Source organism: Xyrauchen texanus, chromosome 31 (genome assembly GCF_025860055.1).
Source record: "Xyrauchen texanus isolate HMW12.3.18 chromosome 31, RBS_HiC_50CHRs, whole genome shotgun sequence".
Taxonomy (NCBI): domain Eukaryota; kingdom Metazoa; phylum Chordata; class Actinopteri; order Cypriniformes; family Catostomidae; genus Xyrauchen; species Xyrauchen texanus.
This window is the reverse complement of record NC_068306.1, coordinates 13,132,173-13,147,586: the sequence shown is the minus strand read 5'-3', so window position 1 is coordinate 13,147,586 and position 15,414 is coordinate 13,132,173. Positions and strand designations below refer to the sequence as shown.

Genomic DNA, 15,414 nt, shown 5'->3' with positions numbered 1-15,414 from the left:
ATACGCCTACAAACAAGCCTTCTATTTGACTGAATTGTGCCTTGCTGTTTTTAATGCAAGACAACAAACACAGTCCCTTATTATCTGTTTCTAAGGATGCAAATCACCTATGCCAAAATAGGCTTTAGTTTATCAGTATGGTTATCTTTCCATATTGAGTCTGGTTACCATTACAGCAGTTGTGCTGTTTTTCTATTCAATATGCAATTCAGCCACCCAAAAAGGAGGAGGAAATTTGGCCAGTGCAAAGATAACCAACTCTCAATGAAGACCTGCTAATAAAATGATCAATCTTATGGTGGAGACACATGTTCACTTCACTGTGTGTGGCTCCTAATGTTAACATGGGTGTTAAATGCATTTCTAAAACGCTAAAAAAAAACAATGCTGGAGCATGCTGTGTGGTCTCAACAGAGCGTGGAATATTGCTGCATTATCTCCAGGGTTCACTGAGCAGTGATGAGGTAGTCTGGAGCAAAACGTTGGCAGAGATCAGAGGGGTTTTACTCACATCTATAAATGAGGCGTTGATGTAGTCGGTGTTCTCTTCCCCTCGTTTTACAGGGATGATCACTCTGTTAAACTCATCTGGGAGAAACAGAGATGAAATTTGGTTCAGAAGGATTAAATTATAAGCATAGCAAGGCAGCTCAGTTTGGTTGCAGTATTTCTTTCAGTAGAGATTTTGTATGTTAACCCCCCAAAAAAAACACACAAAGTGAATGCACAACTCACATGGAATGATTTGCAAAACACGATTCTTTTTCATGTTGGCAGGGAGATTCCCTGTTCTCATCTTGTCATTTTGGATTTTTATGGAGGTTAGTTTCTGTAGGAGAGAGAGAGAAAAAATACTGAATAAAAAAATAATAATAAATAACTCTTTTTGAGCTAATATTGTATTTCTATTAACTACATTACCAAGTGACAAGTGAATTTGTGCCAAAACAAAAAATACCAATATAGTTTGATTGGATGCACAACCACACCACAAATAAACTGTATATAGCCTACATACAAATGAATGGTTAAGTCAGAAGTTCACACACACCTTAGCCAAATAAATTTAAATTCAGTTTTTAAAAATTCCTGACAATTAACTGTAGAAAACATTCCCTGTCTAAGGTCAGTTAGGATCACTACTTTATTTTAAGAATGTGAAATGTCACATTCCTAGTGGGTCAGATGTTACATACATTTTGTTATTATTTGGTAGTATTGCCTTTAAATTGTTTAACTTCGGACAAATGTTTTAGGTAGCCTTTCACTAGCTTCTCACACTAATTTGCTTGAATTTTGGTCCATTCCTACAGACAGAACTGGCGTAATGGAGTCAGGTTTGTAGGCCTCCCCTCCTTGCTCGCACACGCTTTTTCAGTTCAGCCCACAACGTTTCGATCAGATTGAGGTCAGGCCTTTGTGATGACCACTCAATATCTTGACATTGTTGTCCTTAAGCCATTTTGCCACAACTTTGGAGGTATGCTTGTTGTCACTGTCCAATCAGCAAAGATTAGAATCCATTTTACGGTCTGCAATATCAGACGATCAGACAGGGTTTATAAAAAAACAATCAATTTTTCAACATTTGTCAATTCTTTAAATGTCCTTTATGATCCCACTCAACACGATACTCTAGAGATAGTAATATTCTTGGATGCTGATAAAGCCTTTGATTGCGTGGAGTGGGATTACCTATTTTATGCACTAGAACGATTTGGCTTTGGTTCAAGATTTTTTTCAGCAGATTAAAACAATATGTTTCTCTCCTTCAGCAGCAGTCCTTAAAAATAATAATATATCTTCTTATTTCTTACTACAAAGAGGTACTAGACAGGGCTGTCCCTTATCTCCCTTGCTATTTGCCCAGGAAATTGAGCCTCTGGCAATTGCATTATGAGATGAGGCCAGCATCAAAGGTATATATAGTACATAGAAGTGATAGAGCATAGGGTATCTTTATATGCTTATGACATGATTATATACAAATCTGATCCTCCTACTAGCCTCCCTATATTTCTTGAACTATTAGGAGGTGTATGGCCAAATTTCTGGATTTAAAATCAATTTACAAAAGAGTGAGATCCTGCCTGTAAATGTTATGTATCAAACAAGTTTTTTTGCCGCATTCGCCTTTTAAGTAAACACAAAAATATTTAGGTATATGGGTTACGCACACGTTCAAAGATCTTTACACTGCCAATATTTCCCAATTTCTTGTGGATTTGAAGAAAGATTTTGAATGCTGGAACTTGCTCCCATTGTCACTGGGGAGGCAGAATTATTAAAATTAATGTTTTGCCCATGTTTATTTACTTGTTTCAGTGTCTCCTTATCTTTTTAACCAAAACCTTTTTCCTAAATCTTGACAAACTGACATCTAGTTTTATCTGGTATAATAAAACCTCACGAATGCAGAAAAGCATCTTACAGAGACATCCATCTCACGGTGGTCTTTCCATCCCCAATTTTCAGTATTATTATTATTGGGCTTCTAATATAAGAGCCATGCTGTATTGGATGGTCTGTCAAGGGAAGAGTTTAGCCCTTCAAAATTTAGCTTTTGACAAAGCTAATCCAATAGTAATTCAGTCTCTTAAAATTTGGGTGCAATTAAGAGGAGTATTTATTAATAGATCTGTCGCAATTTCCTTTCTTCATGTTCAAAAAGTTTCCCATTGCCACCACCTAAATCCTCTATACTGTCCTGGAACTTAACCCAAATACTAAGAAGATTATTGGTAAAGTGTATAGTATACCTTACTTAACTCAGTATTTTTAAAGCTTTTGAATCTATAAAAAAAAAACAAAACAATGGGAAGACAAACTCAAAAATATCAGAAGAAATCTGGCAAGTTGGTTTAGATAAGATACACTCCTCTATCTGCATGAGTCAAATTGCCATTCAATGCAAAGTTGTCCATCAATTGAACTGGTCAAAAGTAAAACTAGCTCATTTCATTCCACATATTGATCCGATGTGTGACAGCTGCAAATTAGAGCCAGCCAGTCTTGCACACATGTTTTGGTCATACCCTAAACTTGCAAGCTTTTGGGAATCAATTTGTCTCTTTTTTTTCTGAAGCCATCTCCAATTACTGCAATTGAGTGTTGGAGCGAGACCTTAGAATAGATAACAGTGTCAAGATGATAACGGCATTTGCTACCCTTCTAGTCAGATGCCTCAGTGTTCAAATGGAAAGACAGACTTCCGCCTGCCTTTACTAATTGGATTAGTGATCTTTTGCACCATTTGACATTGGAAAAAAATCTGCTATTCAGTAAAAGGTAATAGTCAAAAATGTTATAATATCTGGCAGCCTGTCTTGCCACATGTGGAAAAAAATGGATCCTACAGTTGTCTTGTCCTCCTGAACCTTCATCACTACATGCCGATGTGTCCTTGGGCAAGACACTGAACCCCAATTTGCTCCCAATGGTAGGCTAGCGCCTTGCATGGCAGCTCTGCCGCCATTGGTGTGTGGGTGTGAGTGTGAATGTGTGTATGAATGGGTGATTGGGAAAGTGTAAAGCGCTTTGGTAACCTCTAAGGTTAAAAAAAGCACTGTATAAGTGCAGACCATTTACCATGTCAAGACTTTGAAATGGACAATTAATTACATTTAGTGTACTAGGAGTAACAAAGCACACATTCAAAATAAGCCTGTGGGCATTTTAAAGCTGTCGTGTGTCAGTCATACTGCGCACTGGTACCAGTTAGAGCTGGTTCTTGGTATTACTGCAGAAACACTGGTATCGTTGCATCTTTTTTATTTAGCATCGACTTGGTACCGAAGTACCAGTACTTGACAACACAAGTTCAGAGACAGTTCAAAATAATTGGATTAAAAAAAAGTCTTGTTAAATCTGAAATTAAAAAGATAGATAGATAAAGAGTATGTCAAATTTCATGGCAAGATGTCACAATGGATCTGAGGCTGCATCTAGTCAACCTTTGGCGCATTGACATTAAACTTTTTGTGTCATTGTTGCCACACCTTGACTGAATCATAGATTTTTTTTTTAAGAAAATGCTATTAATGTTTTTTTTTTTTAAATTGTGAAACAAACATGAACTGAAAGATTACATTTCCACAAACTTGATAAATGTGTTAAACTAGATTTTTAAAAGATTTCTCATTTTAATCACCTCAGAAAACCTAATTTTTCCAATGGGGGAAAAAAAAAAGAGAATTATTTTTTTGTGGCTAAATACAAAACTCCATTTTAACATCTGCTGAACACACAATTTTAAGCTCAAATGCATTTTCAAAGACCATCTGGAACTGTGCTACACCTCACCCAAACTGATTGTCTGACCAGATAAAGGAGGGGGGAAAGAAGCAAACAAGAAGATGCTGATAAAAGACTGAAGCCATTGAAGACAGTATCTGGCACTATACTGGAACAACAAGACTTGTCAGTCCTGAAGTTCATGCCTGATGAAGTTCTGAGACTTTGAGAGGTGAAACATAAGCAGGAGAACAGGTAATGCGAGCATTTTAGCTGGATCAGTTGGATGACATTAGACTACCTTAAACTCCGCCTCCATGCCGCCACAGCCAGCCCCAGGTAAAGGAGCATACAGTTTAGCCAGGTGAGACTCCAAAGATGTCACTTCCAACTCCGTGTCTCCATACAGGTAGTGCTCTAGCATGGCTTGGAATATGAACACATACTGCATCTGTAAAGAAAAGAGTCATGGTGTTAGATTAGTGTCACAAATTAAGAAGCCTCATTTCTTAAGTATTGTTTAACAATTACTTTAAAGGCCCCATGAAATCAAAACTGAACATATATATTAGCTTTGAGACTATCTATATGCTAGTATATTTTAAAAAGTTGACAACTTTTAGCTGATCCATGCCTTTATAATTTTCATGAATCATGTCTTTTCCTTCTAGGACAATGGACCAAAAATATCGATAAATCATCTAGCACTTATGTTCGTATCCACATTTTTGTTCAAACATGTAGAATATTTAGAATCAGATTGTCCTTGATAATAATACTACCTACTTTACTCAAAACAAAAACTTTCACTTTCAGTGGTTTTACTCAATCCTCCCATGTTAATATAAATTAAAGAATTAATGTTAACAAAAGGAACTTAAATAAACAGTTCATTCAACTAAAAACAGTGTCTCGTCAACTTTACTTCATCCATTTGCATTGGGTTAGGGTTAGGGTTAGGGTTAGGGGCTAACCCTACAACATGAATATTATTTGTTTCATTAACTGAAATTGGACAGAGGATTTCCAATTCCCCTCCCAGCATGCTTTGCATGGGACTCAACAGGGAGAGCAAATGCTAAAATGATATGTTATGCTATGTGTCTGTGTAAAACGAATAAAAAGGGGGAAACTTGTTAGTGTTTACTATTTTGTTAGGTTGAGATTTAAAATAATTGCTGTCAATATGTTCAACCTTATAATTTAAAAATGGCCAATAAGTCAACAGGAAGGAAAATGATGCTTATCAACTTATTTCATGGGGTCTTTAAGCTCAGAGGTGGTTTGTCTAAACTCACATCAGTTTGGACCATCTGGCAGCGCTGAGCTCTGATCCGTGTGACAAACCCAAAGACATCGACTTTCCTCTCTGCCCCCATCATGTCCAGCATAGCGTCTATCACAATGAAGGTCCCCGTTCTGCCCACACCAGCACTGAGCCATACAGAAAAAAATGTGTTACTGCATATCAGAGATCATACACATGCTACACAGATGGTAACTGGCATCATACAAAAACACGCAAACAAGATAACAAAGCTCTTTACCTGCAGTGGACCACAATGGGTCCTGCAAATTGTGGGTTGCAGGTCTTGACCTTCTTGAGGAACTTCAGCATGCCGATGGGAGTGAAAGGAACTCCGAAATCTGGCCAGCTGGTGAAGTGAAACTGTGTGACCAGCCTTTGAGGCTTCTTACCAGAAACATCACCTACCTATTTACACAAATACACACAACAGGTCATTATTCTGGCCCCACTGTAATCCACACAAGCCATTATTAGGCTACTGCTATAATGAGGATTAGTGGTTGATTAAACTGGGGTTTTCTTTGGCTAATATCTGATAACCGATAAATCTGCGGATATCTAGACTGCTGATGGGCAGTGTTATGTGTAATGGTTTAAAGACAGCATTTGTGCCATACAAATTACATCCGCAAAACATTCGCATTATATATTGTTAGGGCTATCAGTGGATTTCAAAACTCACAAGGAGGAGCCAATTCTTCTGTTTAAGGAATGTTGCAGGTTTGAAACAAGTTAAGCTGTCACTTGCAAAAGAAAATAATTTTGAAAGGTCTCTAATTTCAACAGTAAATTATGTTTACATTAAGTACAACAAAAGTCTATGGGGCAAGGCATTCAGGAAGATTTAAAAGCCAATTTTATTAAAATTTTGAGTAGTAAAGTTCAAAATCATACTTTTAGTGGTGGGAAAAACATTCTATGCTGAGTTACTTTGAGATATCCTTTACCAATGAAGCTAAATACTGTAGGTGGACTTTAAAATCTAAACTGTCCCTTTCTGGTATCCTTGTTACAACCTTTACAGGATCATGACGCGAGTTCAAATATTAGAGATTACTTTACACAAACATAGAAAGCAATTTTATCACACCAGTGTCATCGTGACATGATATTTACATTGAGTGGCTATACCAGCAAAACAATATATTTTGGTGTTTCTCCTTATTTCTTACCCCTCAAACTTCCATTAGTAGTGCTGAACTTTAAACATTATGTTTGTTTTTACAATCTGAGGAACAAGCCAAAACGATTGTCTATGGTAACCGACAGCATGCTCCAGATGCTATCAATGTTGCTTAACTTGAATCGAACCTAGAACATCCTTTTTTGGCCAGTTGGATACTATAACTACCTAATATCAATAATCTAAAAATGCCAAATATCAATTGATAAATCAGACTGACAGCTATTGGAACGTTCTTCAGAAATGGTTACCTGCTGAATGCAGAACTTGCGGATGGTGTAGTCCACCAGGACCATCATGTCTTCCACTGACACCCGGATATTTCCGTAAGTCCAGCAGCCCTGGTCTGGCCAATACTGAGCACATTTACACTGCGGATATCAAACACAGTCTATCATACTCATCATCGATGACCATACATTTTTATTAAAGACCATCTTCCTCAAAAATGCACTCTAAATTGATTACGTGAGAGCGCCATAATAGCTGGTGCAGTAAAATGATAGATCAGTTTACTCCTCCTTAGTAACACTAGACTACATCTATAGATCGCTCATGGAATTTACCTCTTTCCGCTCCTTCAGGTTGGTTACCATGACAATGGTGGCAGTGTTCTGTTCCCAGATCATCCTCCAGAAGTCATTGACTGTCTCCTCCTTTGGCCCTGCATTGCAAAATCTCAGGTTTAGTTTACCCATTAGTTTGGGTTTAGTTTTGGCATATTAATAAATAAAATAAAAAAATTACCTTTAAAGTGTGTAATTTTTTTTATATAAAATATTATCTGTAGGTTGATTTCCCCCCCAAATTATCAACACTGCGCCACAATCAAAACTTGCTCTGTTTGAGAATTTCGACAAGGCCGACAATTCTGGCTTAAAGGGATAGTTCACCCAAAAATGACTTGCATTTTTGGGATGACATCATGTCATCCCAGATGTGCATGACTTTCTTTTTTTTGCAGAACACAAAGATTTTGAGAAGGATTTCTTAGCACTGTTGGTCCTCACAATGCAAGTGAATGGATACCAAAACTATGAAGCTCCAAAAAGCAAATAAAGACAGCTTAAAAGTAATCCATGTCCCCAGTGGTTAAATCCATGTCTTCAAAAGTGATATGATAGGTGTGTGTGAGAAACAGAACAACATTTAAGTAATTTTTTACTGTCAATCTCCACTTTCACTTTTTCTTTGGTTTTTGGCAATTTGCATTCTTTGTGCATATCGTCACCTATTGGGCAGGGAGGTAAAAACTGACTTAAATATGGATCCGTTTCTTACCCACAGCTATCATACTGCTTCTGAAGACAGTTTTAACAAAGTAGTCTTGAGGAATACTTTTATTCTGCCTTAATGTGATTTTTTTGAGCTTCAAAGTTCTGGTCACCATTCACTTGCATTGAATGGACCAAGAGAGCAGAAATATTTTTCAAAAATTATGTGTGTTCAGCAGAAGAAAGAAAGTCATACACAACTTGGATGACATAAGGGTGAGTAAATGATGAGAGATTTTAATTTTTGGGTGAACTATCCCTTAAATTAATAGCGTGAATTTGTAGCTGGACAACCTTTTAGTCCAACGAATGGCAGAGAAGGAGGGTGCTTATGGTCAGTATTTTGCAATGTTGATTAGTGACGCTACTGAAACAAAAATTACACACTTCACCTTTAAAAGCATATGGGCACTTATGAAAGTCACTTTTTTATTATTTATTTTTACCTTGTGCCGCAATGAATTTGTTCTTTTCTTGGTATCCCTGAAAAGATCAAAAAAGAAAGTGATAGAGGATGAGTGTGAATGAGTTAATCAAGTTAGATTCACTAGGATTCAGCTTCCAACTATTCATACGAGTCATGTGACTCGTACACTTAAGCCTTATGGGTGTCTTACATTTATGTAGGATGCGTTGATATAGTCTGAATCAGGAACGCCCTCTAAAGAGGTCAAATGCACCCTGGAATGATCATCTGAGACAGAATGTGTAAAAATATGTAAAAGAGAGAAGAAGAAAAAAGGAAAGTCATTGAAGACATGCCATGTAATTCACAAATAAACTCTTAGAAAAATGTTAAAACATAAATGTCCCATTTATGAACTGTTATTTTCACATTTAAAACTCATTGAAACTCTGAGAAAAGCATGCTTTATCAGCTGTTGTTTAGAGAAAAGTGGAGGGAAAGCCTTACAGGGCAGGATGTTGACATATCTGTTCTTCTCCTTGTTCTCCTCCTTTGAGGCAGCATCACATGAGGCTTGAATGGGACACACAGGCAACGACTGCAGGGAATAGACAGAGTCAATCAAACAGCTCACATGGTTGGGACGAGAACATGACAAGAAGATATATTGACTCGAATATGGGTAGTTGGCACAAAACATGTTCCACTTTTTTATGAATCAACAAAGAATTTAGGTTACAATTTCTATGAATGTAAAAGAGTTTATTTTAGGTTAATGACCAGCACTCTTCTGGTTTTCAACTGTTTTAAATCCCTTTTTAACCTCCTTTAGTTCATTTTATATGGTGTGGCAAAAAGTACAAATATTTCAAGCATTCTCTCTATAATATCTATGTGTATTGTGTAATAATTAATGAATTTGCTAAATTCACATTGTAGGACAAGTCAACTTCCTAAAAGTATTTAATGTCAATTTCCCATATAAGAATACAAATCTGTGATATGGAATGTCTAAAATGCACACTTTGGAGTAGTGTAGTTAGCCAAATAAAAAGTTAAAATATCCCATTGTATATATGCCAAATTCTCCAAAGATCATGGTAATTTACAATCTGGTCATTGATTTGTCAATTCCTGAATCATTGTAGTATGGTTGCATGCATGTTTGTGCACCTACGTTAAATTCTTCCCGGAATAATTTATTGTCATCGGCCATTCGACGGTTCATTTCCTCCTCCAGTTTGTCGACAGGGAGGGGTGGGTACTTCCTGTTGGTACTAGGGGAGCGAGCCAATAGTGGCACACTCTGAAGTTCTGCGAGATGGAGCAGGAAGGGAGGCATAAGGAGCGTAAAAGTAGGCAGGAATGGAAGTGGAGGAAAAATAATGTAGAGATATCCGTTAAAGACAAACATAATTCAACAGTACAAGGTCAGAGCATCAAAATGTATAATCCATACCTAAAACAAAACAGATATTTTTTTCAACAAATTATTGGAAAAATAACTTTATCTTTTATCCATGCTGTGTATAGGACTATCAGTAGGGGGCGACATAGTACAATATGATTTAAAAGAACGATTTGTTCCCAAATCAGATATCACTACTTCTCTTGCATAAACTTGCCAAGGAGTGTTAGGGTGGATGTTAGGATGTTTTGTAAATAATGATTAAAATATTTGTCTGTTCATCTCACAAAACTCTTGTATAGCTTCAAAAAACTTAAAATGAAGTGCATGAGTCATACAGACCAATTTTATGATATGCTATTTTTTATCCAAGCTCAAAAGCTCCAGTCGCCATTAATTGCATTACAATTGAAAAAAGCGACCAGTACATTATTCAGAATTTCTATTGTAATCTATGCAGGAAAGGTTAGTCATACAGCTTTGGAATTAATGTAAATGAGTAAGTGATGACAGAATTTACATTTATCTGTCAACTCTTCCTTGCAGAAAAATATTCACAAGAATATACAGATGCACAGAAACATTTTCTTATTCCTACCTGTGTCGTCAGCTCTGCCATTGGTCAGGCGGAAGGAATTAGAGTGGCTCCCTGCCTGCTTGTACTTCTTAAACCTGACACAACAGAGCAGAAGAAAAAGCTAATCATTGTCATGGTAACTTCACAATTCATCCTTCTGGCCCCCCGCTGTCATTGTAGGTTTCCTGATGAATGGAGCTCACTGCATAGGTTGAACAGTTTTTTTTTTCTGTGTCTGTTCTCTTATGATTGTGTGTGTGCTGGTGTCCTATGTTCAAACTGCTCAGGGTCGGATTTAGGCATGGGCAACATGGTTAACAGACAGACAAGTTGGCGCCCTGAACTCCACCACCCCAGCCACCAACAACTTTTGCTTTTGCAACAACCACTACTGAAACTGCTAGTAACAAATAACTTTGTCTCGAAGCTCTTTGTGATCTGCAATCTATTGAAATGCATGCAAAACTAGGAGCACTTTATATTCAATAAATAAAGTGCTCCTAGTTTTGCATGCCTTTCAATAGATTGCAGATCACAAAGAGCTTCGAGACAAAGTTATTTGTTACTAGCAGTTTCAGTAGCGGTTCTTGCTTGTATGGCGCACTGGGAAACTGTTACTAGCAGTTTCAGTAGCGGTTCTTGCTTGTATGGCGCACTGGGAAAACCCCCAACCGGGTGGTGGAGTTCAGGGCGCCAACTTTGGGAAGCTGAAATTTTGTGCATACTTGAACTGACCTGAGCATGTACAGGACAATGATGATGAAGACGATCACCAGGAGAGAGGACAGGGCAACCATCACGGCTATGATCGCAGTGTCATCTTGGTGTAAAGGGCAAACAAATACATTAAAACATACAATTCTTTCAAATGTAGTATTTGGTGTGTTGGCACAATTTTTATCTGCCAACAAATCTAATTTTAAGCATAAGTCTTTGATCTAAAAGTCTTTAAGATCATGAGAAACAAATGCAGCCAAGTGTTTCCATATTTGTGACTGGTAGTGTATAAAATACTCCGATTCTGCATTAGAACATATTGAAGAGGAAAAAATAATAGATAGTCAAAATTTACCTTGTCCCTCATCGTCTTCATTACATGAGGAAAACAGAAAAATAACAACAGCAATATGTCAGAGATGTACAAGAGAACATATTGGAAAGTGCAAATGTTGTAGGAATGGACAAATATTTAAAGGATAGTTCTCCCAGAAATAAAAATTCCCTCATCCTTAACTCACCCTTATGCCATCCCAGGTGTATATTACTTTTTCTTCTGCAGAACACAAAGACTTTTAGAAGAATATCTCATCTCTGTTGGTCCTTACAATGCAAATGAATGTTGACCAGAACTCCAAAAAAGGACTTAAAAAGGCAGCATAAATGTAATCCAGTGGTTTAATCAATGTCTTCTGAGGAAATATGATAGGTGTGGTGAGAAACAGAACAATATTGAAGCCCTTTTTATAGTCTCAATCATCATATTTGACCAGCCTCAAGTAGGTGGCTGAATGTGAAAGTGAAAGTGTAGATTTTCAGTAAGAAAGGGCTTAAATACTGATTGTTTCTGACCCACACCTATCATATGGATTCTGAAGATATTTATTTATTTTATGCTGCCTTTATGTCCTTTTTGGACCTCCAAATTTCTGGTCACCATTCATTTGCATAGTATGGACCAACAGAAATAAAGTATTATTTAAAAAAGTCATATACATCTGGGATTAGGGTGAGTAAATGATAAGAGAAATTAAATTTTTGGGTAAACTACTGTATCTCTGTAACATTTTTGGCCGATACTGATTTTAACCAAAAACTATACACCAATACCAATACGATTTTTGCCAATTAATCAATTTATTTTGTAATCAGATCACTGTTTTGATTAGAAATTATGAATAATTTTACACAAATGCTATTTTCTTGTTTGAACAATAAATAATTCTCATTTAACATGGATTTGATGCGTTGACACATGACAGGCCACAATGAAATATAAATACAAGATAAAAAAATAAATAATTAGATATATATAGATATATTTTTGCACTTCTGTTCTAAATTCTAAACAACAGACCTCACATTTGACATTTTATGATAGACCATTATAAATTCATTATGCATATATTTGATATGCTTTACTTTTTCGGATTTCATTTATTTAGGAAGGCATTTCTTTATATTAAGCAAAAAATATACAGTATATAGAAAAACTTTACAATGAGGTTGTATTAGTTAAAATCTATTTCTGCATTAGGTATCATGGACTAACAATGTTTGTTTTTTTTACCCACCATTAATTAATGGTTCATGTTAACTTATAAAAATACAATTGTACATTGTTAGCTCATAATGCATGAACTAAATAATACAACTTTGAATTTTAAAAATGCACAGATATTTTGACATATGTCAAAATTAACATTAAGCTAGATTAATTATTGATCATTGTTAGTTTATTTTAGCTAATGAGTTTAACTAATATTAACACATACAACCTTATTGTACCAGAGCGTTACCAAAATTGTTATAAACTTTATAAAATGCAATAACTATGCAATTATAAAAAACAATTTTTTATATATAGCAGTTTTCAAGATTTCAATTTGGTCGATAACTGGCTGATAATGCACATAATAGTGGCTGATACATTGATGCATGCCCAAAATGTAGTTCTTACAAACAGCTGGACATCACTAGGTTAAACGAAGGGATCAATCATCTTGAAAATGCACATAAACACAAATAGTACCTGGAGGTTTGCTGACATCAGCTGTGGAGGCATGTGTAGGGTCAAACAGAGTGTCTGTCTCAGGATCTGTAGATGCCTCAGTGGAAGAGAGAGCGGTTGAAGTTGTGGTCTCGGCAGTAGTTAAAACGGTAGTCTCCTGATCCCCAGTTTTGGTGGTGCTGAGGGACGGGGACATGACAGAAGGGGCTGAAGGGTCAGGTGGTGCATCGGTTGGGTCAGACACAGTTGGAGGAGGAATGACAGGCGGGGCTGTGGGAACATTTAGGGTCACTGTGCCCTCAGTGTTATTGATGCTTGTTGTTGCAACAAGTTCAGGGGACGGTGTCACAGCTGGGATGGTTGATGGGTGCTCCTGGGTGACTATGAGAGAGGATGACGTGGGAGGAGCGTCTGTAGGTTTGTTGGTCAGGACTGCAAATGAGAGAGATATTGTAATGCTTTTAGATAAATTATACTGCAATTATATATATATATATATATATATATATATATATATATATATATATATATATAAGGGCTGTCAATCGATTAAATTGGAATTAATGCATTAAATCAACAGCCCTAATATAATATATATACACACATATACATATATATATATATATATATATATATATATATATATATATATATATATATAAACCCTACATATTATTATAAAATAGAATGTTCTGGATCCTGATTTTTCAACACAGCATTCCAGTTGTACTAAAAAAACGCAATATTGCAACAGCTATGAAGAAAATGTCAGTTTAGCTAGCTATTGTATCAATGCAGTACCAATAGCCACCAATTCACCTCTATGGGTACTGCAAATAAAAGGTACTTAAACCTTTTGAACACAAGTTTCATAGACTAAAGAGGCAAAAGTTATGCTAGAAATTTTGTTGTATTGGCAGTTTGAAACATGCCACTAAAAAGCTTGCCAAACAGTTTCAGATATTTCAGTCTTTCCCCATTCAAGTAGATAGGAGCGGTCATTGCATACATAACAAGAAAACAGCTGTCCGAGGGCATTGAGAAGATGGCTGCCGTGTGAACTGGCTTGCTCAAAATGCAATTATGAGTGAATTCCTAAGCAATCATCTTGGCAATATACAGTAGACCTAAAAATGCTTTGTTTTTTGGTGGCTCTTATTGGATTTTAGAATTCTTGAACTTTTTAGAACAAGTACCTGTCTTTAATCTCTGGTTTCAGTGGTATACCAGGTTAAATATAACTTAAGCTCTATCGCCCCACATAGCATTTAAGTACAGCACAATATGTCATTAAAAATATAATGTTTTGGAATAGAAAAGACATTTTGAAAATCACAATTATTGTGTTTTCATGATCTGTCATTATTTTATGGTCACATGGTTCTGAGTAGAGGTCGATTTTTTGCATTTTTTAACAAACATAATTTTTTAACATAAATCGGCATCGGCCAATATCCAAGTATATCAAGCTGATTATTAGGCAGGCGCATCTGTGGGCAGCCTAGTGTTGTTGTGGAACACGTGTTCGACGCACCCTGCCCCTAGAGTCATTTTCCAGCAGAGTGAGCAGACCTCATCCAGTGCCTAAGGAAGGAGCTAAGTTCCTTGGAAAAAACGGTAAGGATTAAATTTGTATAACTCCTTTATATTTAATTAAAAACTTTTGATATGTTACTGCCAACTTCAAGAAAAAAACGCGACAAACGCTGATAGGTGACATTCGGCTACTTTGGATATTGATAGTGTAGTTGAAGTTGCATTATCACAGCAGAAGTGTTGCTATCATGTCACAATAAGCAAGCAAGAATTTTGCAATTACAGACTTTTATTTGTTCTATTTTGTGTGTCTTATATTTGAGAGGGTTGTCACTCAATGCAGAGAAATAAGTAATAAAAAAGATAGAGGCTATTGAAGGACTGGCTTAAAGAGGCTATTGAAGGACTGGCTTTGGTAAGCTCAGACGTTATCGGTTCTGCTGTCGGTACTGGGGAAATTAAGAAAATACATTTATTATTGCTATAAAGAGAAAGTAATTTTATCTCGCCAGCCATTTCTATGTATAATAATATGAAACCATTTGTCTGTGATGCAATTTAGCTATTCGCAGTCAGAGAGAGAGAGAGAGATCTCGCTCACGCGGTGCCACAGCGAGCACAACACGAGCCCTGCTAAATGAGTGACGACGGAGGACAGAACTGGTTACACTTTAGATCTGTGATATTAGTCTGATTTTATTTTAGATTTCGCCTTCCAAAGATTATAAAAAGAATATTTATACATAAGCCGCATTCTGTC

General features: G+C 36.4%; 1 protein-coding gene across 2 annotated transcripts in view; it reads right to left on the bottom strand.

Moving 5' to 3' along the window:
* The window catches only part of LOC127625134 (receptor-type tyrosine-protein phosphatase alpha-like), a 45,438-nt gene that overhangs the window by 6,648 nt on the left and 23,376 nt on the right, over positions 1 to 15,414 (bottom strand). For both annotated transcript variants that reach the window (XM_052100221.1, XM_052100223.1), the window contains exons 4-18: positions 13,140 to 13,550; positions 11,463 to 11,477; positions 11,126 to 11,210; positions 10,412 to 10,485; positions 9,583 to 9,719; positions 8,913 to 9,003; positions 8,617 to 8,693; positions 8,446 to 8,482; positions 7,292 to 7,389; positions 6,977 to 7,096; positions 5,781 to 5,947; positions 5,532 to 5,667; positions 4,535 to 4,684; positions 736 to 829; positions 512 to 588 (exon numbers count right to left, since the gene is read on the bottom strand). In XM_052100221.1, the coding sequence (XP_051956181.1) occupies positions 512 to 588; positions 736 to 829; positions 4,535 to 4,684; positions 5,532 to 5,667; positions 5,781 to 5,947; positions 6,977 to 7,096; positions 7,292 to 7,389; positions 8,446 to 8,482; positions 8,617 to 8,693; positions 8,913 to 9,003; positions 9,583 to 9,719; positions 10,412 to 10,485; positions 11,126 to 11,210; positions 11,463 to 11,477; positions 13,140 to 13,550 (1,769 nt within the window). The remainder of the gene's footprint in view (positions 1 to 511; positions 589 to 735; positions 830 to 4,534; positions 4,685 to 5,531; positions 5,668 to 5,780; positions 5,948 to 6,976; positions 7,097 to 7,291; positions 7,390 to 8,445; positions 8,483 to 8,616; positions 8,694 to 8,912; positions 9,004 to 9,582; positions 9,720 to 10,411; positions 10,486 to 11,125; positions 11,211 to 11,462; positions 11,478 to 13,139; positions 13,551 to 15,414) is intronic.